This window comes from Odontomachus brunneus, unplaced genomic scaffold (genome assembly GCF_010583005.1).
Source record: "Odontomachus brunneus isolate Ranch 3 - 2012 unplaced genomic scaffold, Obru_v1 Obru_scaffold_224, whole genome shotgun sequence".
NCBI classification, from domain to species: Eukaryota; Metazoa; Arthropoda; class Insecta; order Hymenoptera; family Formicidae; genus Odontomachus; species Odontomachus brunneus.
This window is the reverse complement of record NW_022639674.1, coordinates 356,382-368,564: the sequence shown is the minus strand read 5'-3', so window position 1 is coordinate 368,564 and position 12,183 is coordinate 356,382. Positions and strand designations below refer to the sequence as shown.

General features: G+C 34.8%; 3 protein-coding genes across 8 annotated transcripts; 1 reads left to right on the top strand and 2 right to left on the bottom strand.

Moving 5' to 3' along the window:
• Positions 1-132: 132 nt before the first annotated feature.
• On the bottom strand, positions 133-3,260 carry LOC116852439 (upstream stimulatory factor 2-like). 5 transcript variants are annotated; one of them, XM_032832819.1, is made up of 6 exons: positions 3,105-3,224; positions 2,958-3,037; positions 2,814-2,878; positions 2,381-2,664; positions 1,842-2,006; positions 136-1,069 (listed from the first exon to the last, which is right to left on the bottom strand). In XM_032832819.1, the coding sequence occupies exons 4-6, from the start codon at positions 2,642-2,644 to the stop codon at positions 848-850; spliced, it is 651 nt and encodes a 216-aa protein (XP_032688710.1). In that variant the 5' UTR covers positions 2,645-2,664; positions 2,814-2,878; positions 2,958-3,037; positions 3,105-3,224; the 3' UTR covers positions 136-847. The 5 variants fall into 5 exon arrangements, with proteins under 5 accessions (XP_032688707.1, XP_032688708.1, XP_032688711.1 ...); XM_032832816.1 differs by lacking the exon at positions 2,958-3,037 and having other exon boundaries at positions 133-1,069; positions 2,381-2,667; positions 3,105-3,260; XM_032832817.1 differs by lacking the exon at positions 2,958-3,037 and having other exon boundaries at positions 135-1,069; positions 3,105-3,259.
• Positions 3,261-3,989: 729 nt separating this feature from the next.
• Positions 3,990-5,373, top strand: LOC116852423 (probable N-acetyltransferase san). Its single transcript, XM_032832769.1, has 4 exons — positions 3,990-4,168; positions 4,333-4,489; positions 4,858-5,024; positions 5,106-5,373. Exons 1-4 carry the CDS (start codon positions 4,161-4,163, stop codon positions 5,275-5,277), a joined length of 504 nt encoding a protein of 167 aa, XP_032688660.1. The 5' UTR covers positions 3,990-4,160; the 3' UTR covers positions 5,278-5,373.
• Positions 5,374-5,534: 161 nt separating this feature from the next.
• LOC116852421 (hormone-sensitive lipase) lies at positions 5,535-11,441 on the bottom strand. 2 transcript variants are annotated; one of them, XM_032832765.1, is made up of 10 exons: positions 10,344-11,441; positions 9,955-10,159; positions 9,663-9,876; positions 9,333-9,520; positions 8,632-8,914; positions 8,330-8,552; positions 7,928-8,106; positions 7,267-7,457; positions 6,990-7,115; positions 5,535-6,920 (listed from the first exon to the last, which is right to left on the bottom strand). In XM_032832765.1, exons 1-10 carry the CDS (start codon positions 10,700-10,702, stop codon positions 6,852-6,854), a joined length of 2,037 nt encoding a protein of 678 aa, XP_032688656.1. In that variant the 5' UTR covers positions 10,703-11,441; the 3' UTR covers positions 5,535-6,851. The 2 variants fall into 2 exon arrangements, with proteins under 2 accessions (XP_032688656.1, XP_032688655.1); XM_032832764.1 differs by having other exon boundaries at positions 7,267-7,592; positions 10,344-11,440.
• Between the last annotated feature and the right edge of the window lie 742 nt (positions 11,442-12,183).

The window sequence follows — 12,183 nt, the reverse complement described above, 5'->3', positions numbered from 1 at the left end:
TCTTTTTGAGATAAAAAATATATCCCAAAAAGAGGAATATTGATATCAATAATATAAAAGTACAGTCACATCATTAATATATAATTTTATATATATATATATAATTATATATTAATGATGTAACTGTACACTAGACTTTTATATAATTGATATCAATATTCCTCTTTTTGGGATATATTTTTTATCTCAAAAAGAGGATTGCTGAAAAGGTATATAAACGCATATACGCTGAACAAATATATTATAATTTCCTTAGATATTATAACTTTGTCTTATTTTGTACCTTATATAACAAATAAGTGATTGTGTAACAATACGAAGTTATTTTTCTTGAAGAATACATTTTGTTGTGTTACAGAAATTATAAGCTTTATTTCTTTCCGATTTGACGCTTTTGGTATCATTTAGTGAGTTAATAGAACAGTGTGTGTAAAAAATAAAATGTCGATGTAAGATTGTGTATGTGCAGTTATGACTGTATTACTAGAAGTACCCAATTTGATATTGGATATCGAATTGAAATATTGTAATTTTGCTAAATCTAGTGCAGTCGTTGGTGAAGAGAACAGAAACTTAGATAAACTCGGCACCACATACGCTTTCATATTCGAAATTTGGGCACGAGAAACTTGGCTTTCAAGCCAAGCGCCGTGCCCAGATATTCACACCTACGTACAATTGGTGTTGCGTATACTTTCTCACTTTAACATCCGCTTTAACATTCGCATTTTCCAACTTCATATGTAAACGTACACGATGTCGAGTGTACGTATTCCGTGCAAGAAGAAACAACTCATAAGTCCTAGTATTTACAGAAAGAACCGTCGGCTCACGAATTAGAAGAAGCTTAAGGACTCAAATGTACAACTTCAACGGAGTTACCGGTAGAAGTTGTTATTTGCGATCTGAGTTGATGATTTTCGTGTTTTAATTGGGTTATTAACTGCTTCAATGCCGTGATATCCTGACGCAGCTTCTCGTTCTCCTGCAGACACTGGTTCAGGTTTTGATTGGTTGCGCGCAGCTCACCTATGTACTCGCAAGCCTTCGCTAAGATGCCTCCTTTACTCTGTTATAAGATAACAATATGTCTTTTAAGTCCGACTTGCATAAAAAAAAACAGCAGTAATTATTAATAGCAAGAAACTAACAATATAAATAGTTTTAGCAAAAATATATTCTTCAGAAAACGATTTATTAGATGTTATTAACAATTAAAATTGCAACAATTTTAATGTGAAAAATAAATGTTACTAACAAAATTAGAAAAACTATTTATCATGATTAAACTGATAACATCAATGTTATTAGTAAAAATATTCTCAAATGTCTTCAACAAAATTGAAAAATTTTTAATTGTTAATAATAATTGTTATTAGCAAATATGTGCTATACATAAATTTTACAAATTTTGTAATACAATCAAAACAAAACCTTTTAACAGTGTTGTTAATGCATATCTAATTCATTCTTCTGCTAATAATTTATTTTCAATATCCTTTGATGTAGAACATCAAATGATGGGTTGCAGAAATATCTTTGGCAATGTTTGTAACAAAGTTATCAGCATGTTACCAAAATAAATAACTTTTATTTTCCGTAAAATGTTGAAAACAAATATTATTAATATTTTTCATTCCAAAATAATAAAGTTAATAGAAAAGTGTGTTTAACTTTTTTTGTAACTTGTTGGAAATCTTTGTTTTCAACAAATTTAAATAAGACAATTTACATTTGTTAGTAATGCTGTTAGAAACACATATTACTAGCAAATGTTATTTCTGATCTTTATAGCAAAAACCGATAAATAATTACGCGATATCGAAAGTTACACAATTTACCAGAGTCTCATAATTGGTTTTTGCCTCTCCACTACTGCTGATTCCAATAGTCGTGCTTGCATTGCACTCGGGTATAATCTTACCCAATTTCGCAATCCAATTGTTTATTTTATCTCTACGTCGACGCTCGACTTCGTTGTGTGTTGCTCTTCGTCTATCATCCCTCTACAAAATGACAAATTTTATTTCTAGCTTATCTTAAACTACAAATTCAGCAATGAACATTATGGTTGGGTTTAATATAGGAAGCTGCTTTACAACTGTCAAATTCGCACATTTGATTAGTATATGCTTCTAGATTTAGCCAAGATTTAGAACATACATTAATTAGATCCACAAATTTTACAATAGTTACAGTTTTCTCTGCTGAACATACCCAATATACTGATATGATATACAGCTGATTTTTTAACTTCTGGATAAGCTAACTATGAGTTAAATCATGCATGTCTTTATTTTTCTTTTTATATTAGACAAAGATATACATATGATTTAACTGTTAATTATTAAAGTAAGAAAAATTGATCCATAATGTGTACCTTTTTCAATCCAGTGGTACAATTTCTTGATGTTTCTATTTGTAATGTTGTTGCTCTTGGTACTAAAGATCTAGATGTCTGCGCTGTAGTAAAAACATCGTTGGCATTTCCAACAATATAAAACTGTCCATTCAAAGGTGATGTTAGTACTTGTACGGTGTTGTTTCCTGGTTGTGATACAGGTAGTTCTATTTCATTGGCTGATTGTAAGGCAGTGCTGTTCACTTGAACAACTCTGTAAGCTAGGGTTTCTTGGTAACGCATATCATCTTCTCCAACAGGTTCTGCTGATGAAACAGACACATGTATGAAAATTGATTCTCCATCATCCAAGGAGTCATGTAAAGAGTGGACATTGTAGCCAGGATGTGGCTTACAAATGACAAGACACGAACGTAAAGTTTTTTCTTCCTCATATGGCCTTTTTCCTTACCTTCGCAATCCACGAATTCTGCTTCCTCTATAACAATCCCCGTTCCACTGTCGTCCTTCACGGCGCTGCAAAACAGATAAGGTGTTCAGACGCATTGTCGAGGTTACTGATCTCGGCTGGGAGTCGCTGCACTAGGTGTATTACTTCGGATGATTACTGTGTGTCGATCCTAGCACGGCTCGTTAAATGCGTACTGTGGCACTACATGATGACCTTGAGGAGACCTCGGACAAGACGGAAAGGATAAGGTGTTCGCGATATCGGACAGCTGATACTAAACATAAACGCTACCTTGCATCCTGCGACTCGATATGCTGCCCCAAAATGTCCATTTCTTCGCCACCAAAAAAAAAAACGTTTGAATTTGTCAAAATTCACGTGAGCTGGTCACGGGACACGCCAACGAGGTCATGTGGTGCACAAGATGGCGACAAACGTAATGCAGGCCATCTCGCGTTGTAAGAATGGAACCTCGTTCAACGCGATGATTCTAATAATAGGCAATTACCTTTACGTAGGTAAAATATACATACGTATGCATCTTTATGTTTGATTTTATTTTGGCATATAAAAAGAAAAGTCATCTCATTTGCTCTTTGTAAATTCGGAAATAAAAAATCTTTTATCGTACACAAAAATTAAAGATGGCTTTTCTCGGTTACATAAGAAGCAAAATTCGACGAACTATAACTGAAAGTTAAGTAACTTCCGTAAAAATAATAATAACGAGGTGATTTGAAAACTACAGTTCGCAGTTTCCAGATATCAGATAATTTTTTCAAATGTAAAGTTTATCTTCTTCCTTGCAGCGCTCTCTCTCTCTCTCTCTCTCTCTCTCTCTCTTTCTTTCAATATTGGTTCAAGGTAATCCTTCGATTTTTCCCCAACATTATTCTAATTGTTGGGGAAAAGAAAATAAGAAAATAAATATGGGCTAATATTCCCCGAAAATAATTTTGAGGATTGTTTCCAAAAAAAATCTTAGATCACGTCTGAACATTCGGATACGTCTATATGCCACGGCGGTTAGGCCGGAACTTCTTGCAGCGCGCGCTACATGAATATGAATAAAAAATCTATCGACTAAAGATCATCGAATTTTAAAAAATCGAGAAAACAATCGATTCTTTAACGAAGAAAGTCGAGCATCGATTCTTTGGTCGATCGTCGCCGGTACTTATAAAGCAATATTCTGATTGGTTCTTCGGCTTGAGTTTATGTTTTACATTTACAGCTACGGGATTTGTGTGCGATGGCCCTCATTCCTTGGCGCGAGAAAGAGGCGTGCGAGTAACACGCTGTAAAGTTCGTTATTGAGACCGCGAATCCTCTCCGGCACCCACCAGGATGACCAGGTGAGCGACTCAAACTTTTCAAGGTTATGTCTGTCTGACGAAACTGTTGTTTAAAGCTATTTCTTTTGAATTAGATTTCGAACGCCAGGATGTCCTACAGTATTAATAGACATCACTGGATGGAAGCGATTCTGCATTTGATCTGACCGTGTTTTTCATTGCAGGTCGAAAATAGAGCTGGGAGACGTGACACCTCATAACATAAAGCAACTAAAATTGCTCAATCAAGTTGTATTCCCAGTGTCGTACAATGAAAAGTTCTATAAGGATGTACTGGAGGCTGGGGAACTCGCCAAACTAGCATATTACAATGATATAGTGGTACTCACAATAATTTGTTTAATAGTGATATTCTACTTGTTTGAATTCTATTGAAGTCCTGCTTCCTAAAACTCTAATAAAGATAGAGATTCAAAGAGCTCTGCAAACACGTAGCAAGTGTATTGCTATTCATATGAGAAAGATTAGTTTTCACAGAATCTCTGATAAAAGTTTGACAGCTACATTAATAACTAGAATTAATCAAGAGAAATATATGCAATTAATATGCTACTAAATTACTTGATGTTTTACTTATACAAGAGGAATCTTACAACCAAACAAGTTTGAATATCACTGATCTGACTTTAAACTTGAGCTTAAATAAATAAGTTTGCAAATGTTACATAATATATATGATGATTTTTCAGGTTGGAGCAGTTTGCTGCCGTGTAGATACTTCAGAAAATTCTAGGCGTTTATACATAATGACATTGGGTTGTCTCTATCCCTATAGAAGATTAGGAATTGGCACTGTTATGGTGCAACATGTTTTAAATTATGTTAACAAGGATGGGAATTTTGACTCAATCTTTCTGTGAGTTCAATTTACAATCATTGTATTATGTACAGTTTGGAAAAATCATCATTTACAATTATACACAACTGTCATTCACAGACATGTTCAAATAAGCAACGAAGGCGCAATTGACTTCTATAAGAAATTTGGATTTGAAATTGTCGAAACTAAAGAGCATTATTACAAGAGAATAGAGCCAGCGGACGCACACGTATTACAAAAGACGTTACGTCCTCGAGCAAATCAAACGAATCATCAAACTGTCAACTAATAAGTAGCATTGTTTATTAGCCTATCTTTTCCACAATTTAGGATCTACATATTCCCATGTTCTGTCAATAAAATCGTTTTGTATTATAGCCATCGATATTGTAAGTTGGATTGCTCTACCTCGCCTGCATACACGTGAAATATAAACATTCAACTAAATGGAATTGCAGTTACGATAAACAAGAAACAAAAAAAAAATAAATTAATATATGAGGTTATACTATTTACTTTATATAGGTAAAATATACAAAATCGACCTAAATTTTTACATATTGTTTTTATTGTCCATCAATCTTTTCTACTAATATGTATTGAAAAATTTGTACATAGTATTTAAGCCATATTCCTCCTAAAATGGTGATATTAAAACAATTGTACATGTATTGAAAATATACATAAAATAAGAAGTATTGCACTCGATATTTGCGCGCGGTATTTCGTATATTAAAATTTCTTTGGTGTGAAATAATGTATGTATATATTACAGAGAAGTATATATAAGAATGCACGAGAAAACGTGCCAAGGAAGTCTCACGCATTGTATAATAGTGCCTCGTAAATGTGTTTATAGCGATACGTAACTTTAGCGCGCGTGTAAGAAATTAGAATATAATACTAAGTACTCTTCAAACTTGTTTTTTTTACATGTACAAGATGTTCTTACCTTCATCGCTAATATTTGCGGTCAGAAGAATATTTTAGGACACCTGCATTCTAAATAGCTTTAGACAATGTTGCGTTTTAATGCGACACATTGATGTATATGTAATAATATCGATAGTAATTGTTAAAGCCCATTTTCTAGATGATGTATGATTCGCGATGGAACTTGGAGCAGATATCTATATTAAAATCAAATATTTGACGAATTACACTCGCAGTTACCGTTCGCTATTTGGATTTAATATGTTCTTGATATTAATTTGGATAGTAACTAAGTTTTTTCTTTTACTATAACTAACTAGAATAATTTTACTAGTTTTGAATCGATCGAGAAAATGATATCAAAGTTCTCTAAATGGCACTAAAACATTGCGAGACACCAATCCCGACCTATTTTTTTTTATATGATAATAAACACTATATACATTAATCGTCTAATAAATATATGATGAAGCTTTTAAAGAGATTCTTTTAAGTAATAATGAACAAAAGAAATTTACAGAAAAGAAATTTGCTTTCGGAAGTTTTGCTCCTGGAAGCTCTGAATATGATTTTGATGAGAGTTTTAGCGCGGGAATTACGTCATTATCAAATAAATTTAATAGTAATTAGAAGTATTAAATTTTTATTTAATACCGATTAAATTAACTTTGTTGTAGTAAAAATTCGCGAATTATAGATCGTCTAAAGTGGACTTTATCTACAGTAGACAGTGATCGGCTAAAAGCTTCGACCATTATTTACGTATTCCTGAAATGTCATTAGAAATCATTGACATAAGCCGTTGAAAATAATAATAGTGCTTGTCGCATCGCGGATAAATAATTATTGCGACATTAAAGTACTTCTCCCATTTACCCTAGATCAGCATTTATATGTTAACAATAATATTACCACGTCCGCGTTGTATAGTTACAATTCCAACAACTCTTTGATTCTCGTAGCACAAAGATCGGTGGCCTCCGCCGCTTCTTTCGAAACCTATGAAAGTATAATAACGTGATACGTACATGCTTGAGTCAAACGATAGATAATGAAGCCAATTTTTACCAATAAAAGATTGAGAAATCCATGCGGCAATCCCGGCAATATATCCAATGTAACTTTGTTACCAAGCGAACGAAGTTTCCTCGCGAACATGACGCAATCATCAAGACAAGGGTCAAGTTGTAGCGACTATAAGCAAATTATTATATACAGATGTCAATGCATGCATATATATGTATATAAAGAGACAAAGACAGTCCTTGAACTCCCCATCTTAATAAGAGATAGTATGATCCATATTGCCTATTAATAAGCCTAAAAAAATAGTTCAAACAAATACCAGTAACTTTATAGGCGGCAGATGGACTAATGTATCGTCTGGCGCGAGATACGGACTCAAGAATGGATCCCTCGGTATCGTGAAGTTGAGCTCCACCAAAGGACTTTTGCCATTCTCCACATCGAGTTGCCTGGTCTCCTTACTATTCTTTCCGAAAGACCATCCGAACAGAGACCACGATTTGTCGCTTCCTGAAATATTACCATCTCTGCTGTCACTGCCATTCGCAACGGACGATGACGAAGCGAGGCCTGAGTTTCTGTACATATCTACAAATCTGCTGATATATTCCCGCGACTTTTCCTCTACTTTCGGACATTCAGTACCTATCGCATTAAAAAATTTCTCAAAATGCATAATGAGGGAACACAACTATACATATATCTGTATCTGGAAAGAAGGGCCAAAGTTACATTTATTTCTTCAACCTTCCATCACAAAAATCTTCGAATTTGTATTAAAAACCTTTCAGCTTAAACACCAACAATTTTGTTCGTTAATTGTTGGAGTACTAATGGAGTACTCAATCATTAACGATACAATCATTAATCGATACAATTAATGTAGTGATAACGTAATGAAACCTTTTTGCCAAGATACAGATATAAGTAACATAATCACGTAATAATGCACAACGTATGCTTGGCTGGTTTATATATACCATCGACTTCTGTCAGACTGACGGAATTCAATGTGGAATCGGACGGTAAGGATACCAATTTCTGGGTGCCGTTTGCACCGTCGCCATTTGGACTCAGAGCCAGCGCTATAAGGTCACTTTCGCTCACTTCCGCAAAAGATTCCGTATCCGATTTGGCACACTCTTCAACTTCTTGTTCCCTGTCCACAAAATAAATCGATTACAAATCTATGACGCATCGCGTCACGCATCCATATTAATCAGACGAACAACGTGCAATAAAATTAAGTATAATGATATCTTAATCGCGAAAGAAACACGTTAATGTACTTGTTTTATCAATTTTACATAATAAGAATGACTTATCAAACTCCGATGACAATTCGACAAGCACATTTCACAAATTCTCCGTTGAAATCTTACTTTGTGATTTTCTTGTTGTCAGTTGCAACATAAGCTTTCAAGCATCGCAACATGAATCCGAATGGCAATAACGGGTCCGTGATACAGAGCATACGAGACGGCGACGGGACGAAATCAATAAGTATCGGTGCGTATGCCATAAAGATACCGTCTGGCTTCCTTATATTTAATTGTAAGCATCTCATAGTGGCCCCAAGATTTAAGTTACCACCCGCGGAATCACCTGACGAAATATATATTAAATTGTACAATCAATTCATCGTGTAATATGACGCAATCGGTTATTAGGAAGACACACTTACCGACAAATATCACTTTCTTTGCTGTGCTTCCAAGTAGCGTGCTCGCATGCTTCAATGCCCACGCGTAAGTGTACAGAACCTCTTCAAGTGCACGAGGATAGGGAGCTTCCGGAGCTAAACTATAATCTATACTTAAAATTGGTACACCAAGCTTCACCGCCCAGCTTCGCAAATATATCTCGTGCGATCGGGACGTTTGAGCTACAAATCCACCTCCGTGACTGTGAATGATCAATCCATCACATAGGCCTAGTAATTCTCCTCCTATACCCCCAGATCCAACCTTGATAAAATATTATCAATGAAGACGTATTATTTTAAGAGCATATCTCCTTTTATCTCTCATTCGCATATACACGTACACATGTATTCTCTCTCTTTCAACTAAATGCTTAATCTATTCCACAAAGATAGACTAAACAGTAGTGTACACGACTGTATATTACGAGAACAAAAAAAGAAAAATATATAAATATTCGTACATCGTCTCATTTGATAATTACACTTCTCTTTTATAAACACAGCAAATTTTTGTTTTTTTCCAATAAATTTTTTTTATATAGAAATATTCAATTGTGTACATTATCTTTCAGAAAGATAGAATCTATTATATTCTATAATCTTATATCTGTCAAAAATATACATACATATCGAAGTTAACTGAATAACATTTTGCACATTGCAATTAATATGCTATTTACCATTCCTAAACGCCGTTTTGAACTGAGCAATCTAACATGGATCGGTTTCTTTCCTATATGACTATTTGGTATTGGAATTGAGATGGTTCCACCATCAAGAGTAGGCAAGATTAATTCTTCGGGTGGAATGGATATCACTTGATTGATAGCTAAATGCCTTTTTATGGATGGTAATCTGGGTAGTAACTCTAAAACAGACATAAACAAGACACCTTCATTACTTGAATAAAATATCTGATAAGTTGAATATCTTTGCTACAAATAATATGGATAAATATAAATCTTATGGATGTAAAGCATATTTATTTGTGAAATATTTTTATCTCTTACCAGATTCATTGAGGAACCAAAATGCTTGACAGAAAGAGATATCAGCATGCTGAGATATATTAACGATACGACGAGCCCTTGCTTCAGGATCCAATAAATACTTAACAAAATTAGTCCATCGTCCTAACAAGGTACCATTGTTATAAAAAACTTCACTATAAGAAGCCATACCAAATGTTATAGTTTTCAAAACATGTTTTAGGCTGTCACAAAACTGGAAGCAACAAGTAACAGTGAGACAAACTTTAAAAATCTAAAAAATGGGTATATCACATATTGTCAATCCAAATACCTGGAATCCTAGGCATCTGCCATAGTAACAGTACTGATTAATGTTCCCCATCTGACTGAGAAGTTCCTGAATAGTACGGTTCTCTGGTGGGAACAAAGATAACTTTCCATCGCTTATCACCTCTGTGCTCCATGAGTAAAGTGTTTTTAAATGTTGCAAACATGTATACAATGAGGCTAATAGTTGGGAGCATGCTTCTATCTCCCTGAAAATAGAGAAATTGAATTCAGCATCATCGATCAAACAGAAATATATAATTATATTATGGTTTATATATATATATATATATAATTATAACTTTCTCTCTCTTTCTCTCATCGATATAAATATATAATTGTTATGATTGACTCATAGATACAATTCATTTATGATATATCATGCATGGTTACCTCATGTGATAACTCTTTCGAGACAGTATGGAATTCTTCTGACGATATATTTCTTGGCATACCGCGTTAGAGTGCAAAATACTCTTGTCGATCAACGAGAGGAAACTCCTGTACCCGTTGCCGGGCACCTCTTCATCGTAGTCAAAGTATATAGCGAATTTGGCCACCTCCCTGTACAAGGGCCGCAGCTGATCCAGATGATCTAGGATCGCTAGAAGCGCGGCCTTGATCCTGACACCGTTCGCGTCCTGATGGGACGCAAAGTACTCCACATTGGCACAGCATATTTCCCGCAACGCACCCCACTGCAGCGGCTCGGAATCCTCGAACGGTCTGTCGAAGTCATCATTCAACGACATCTGAGCGATGCTGCGTCCACTTGGCTTACTTGTTTTGGCTCCCTGTGCTGATCTTACACTGCTTCACACGTCTAATCGGCTGAGCAAACAATGATAGCACTACATATCCTCAATGATAATCACTCGTCGCCCATCGACCAAGGTGTCGACCATTCGTGTACATGTTCCGTGGGGACAGAATAGGTTAAAGTTTCACTTGTTATGAACGTGAACAGATAAACGTTTTGCTAAACAGTATCTATTAAGTTATTTGCGCGTTATCACGAGCTATTATCAACGTAGTCAAACTGTGTGTCGGTTAATTGAAAACGGCTGATTAGTATAATACAACCTAATATGACAGTCCAAGCAGGCTGCTAGACGCTGACTGAATTACATTACACTTTGACACGCTGACCGATGTCTCAGCTGAGTTTTGATAACACGAGATGATAATGACGTGCAGCTATGACGAACAATGATTCAACACCTTATTCGCGATGTAAACAGTTGCCTCCCGTGCAATCTAACGTTGGCCATTCGATCGACTGTCAATGCCGGATGACGGAGCGCGCCGTCGTGACTCGATATCGCATTCGATTTGAGTTCGCGAAACGGGTGTGCCTCAATTTAGGTCAGTTATCGTTATTTTATCATGCGCTCTTTTGTTCTGAAGAAATTCAGACGAATAATAATAGCTCCATTTTCTTTGTACAAGTCGTAATGAGTGAGGAAATATACACGTGCGTGACAGAAAGAAAGAAAGAGAGAGAGAGGGAAAAGGAGAGAAGGAAAGAGGAAGCGGAAAAACACCGGAGATTAACATACTAATAATACTTAACGACGTATGTACTTTTTGCTATAGTATTTAAAGGTCTTTGTAAAAATTTATTCCAGTTAATAAGTGATGACTGTGCTTAGCAATCACGAAGTTATCACAAAAAGTGCTTAATATTGAATAATAATAAGCGTGTAATAAATTGATTCATATTAAAATTCATGAATTCTCATAAGAAAATTTTTTTATGGAACGTCTTTGCAAATCATGATATAATGCAACTCATGCAGTACAAATGTTTAAGACATCTTGAAGACTGAAGAATATCCTACTTGTTCTGAATGTCTTCAGGATATCTATGAAACGTATTTTAGATATTTGTGCTAAAAGTAATAGTTGATGGTCGTTTAAGTTTATTTAATAAAATGTGTAATAAATACGATATATCAAGATGACGTAAGTAGCAAATCGAGTTTAGTGAATTAAGTTTAACCAAGATTTGAAAAAAGAAATGCATACCAAGTAGATTCGCTCAAACACACTAATTATTTAAATTCATATCTTTTGCTTTTTACAAAAAGAACTTTCTTAGAACATAAACTGATTCAAAGAAATTGATGACACGATCTCGTTTAAAACTTATTTAACGAAATATTTTATCTACACGAGATAAGCTTTATTTGACATTTGATCTCACATACGTGTGCTTGCGTTGCTTAAATTT

What these genes read in the sequence shown, in the direction of transcription:
- LOC116852439 (XM_032832816.1), bottom strand. Translation starts at nt 3,145, where the DNA reads ATGGACATTTTGGGGCAGCATATCGAGTCGCAGGATGCAAG. An exon ending in AGAATTCGTGGATTGCGAAG is followed by an intron (nt 2,668 to 2,813) that starts GTAAGGAAAAAG and finishes CTGTTTCATCAG; the next exon opens with CAGAACCTGTTGGAGAAGAT. An exon ending in GTACCACTGGATTGAAAAAG is followed by an intron (nt 2,007 to 2,380) that starts GTACACATTATG and finishes GTCATTTTGTAG; the next exon opens with AGGGATGATAGACGAAGAGC.
- LOC116852423 (XM_032832769.1), top strand. An exon ending in CATATTACAATGATATAGTG is followed by an intron (nt 4,490 to 4,857) that starts GTACTCACAATA and finishes ATGATTTTTCAG; the next exon opens with GTTGGAGCAGTTTGCTGCCG. An exon ending in AATTTTGACTCAATCTTTCT is followed by an intron (nt 5,025 to 5,105) that starts GTGAGTTCAATT and finishes TGTCATTCACAG; the next exon opens with ACATGTTCAAATAAGCAACG.
- LOC116852421 (XM_032832764.1), bottom strand. Translation starts at nt 10,702, where the DNA reads ATGTCGTTGAATGATGACTTCGACAGACCGTTCGAGGATTCCGAGCCG. An exon ending in TGCCGCCTATAAAGTTACTG is followed by an intron (nt 7,116 to 7,266) that starts GTATTTGTTTGA and finishes ATTTGCTTATAG; the next exon opens with TCGCTACAACTTGACCCTTG. An exon ending in GATTTCTCAATCTTTTATTG is followed by an intron (nt 6,921 to 6,989) that starts GTAAAAATTGGC and finishes ATACTTTCATAG; the next exon opens with GTTTCGAAAGAAGCGGCGGA.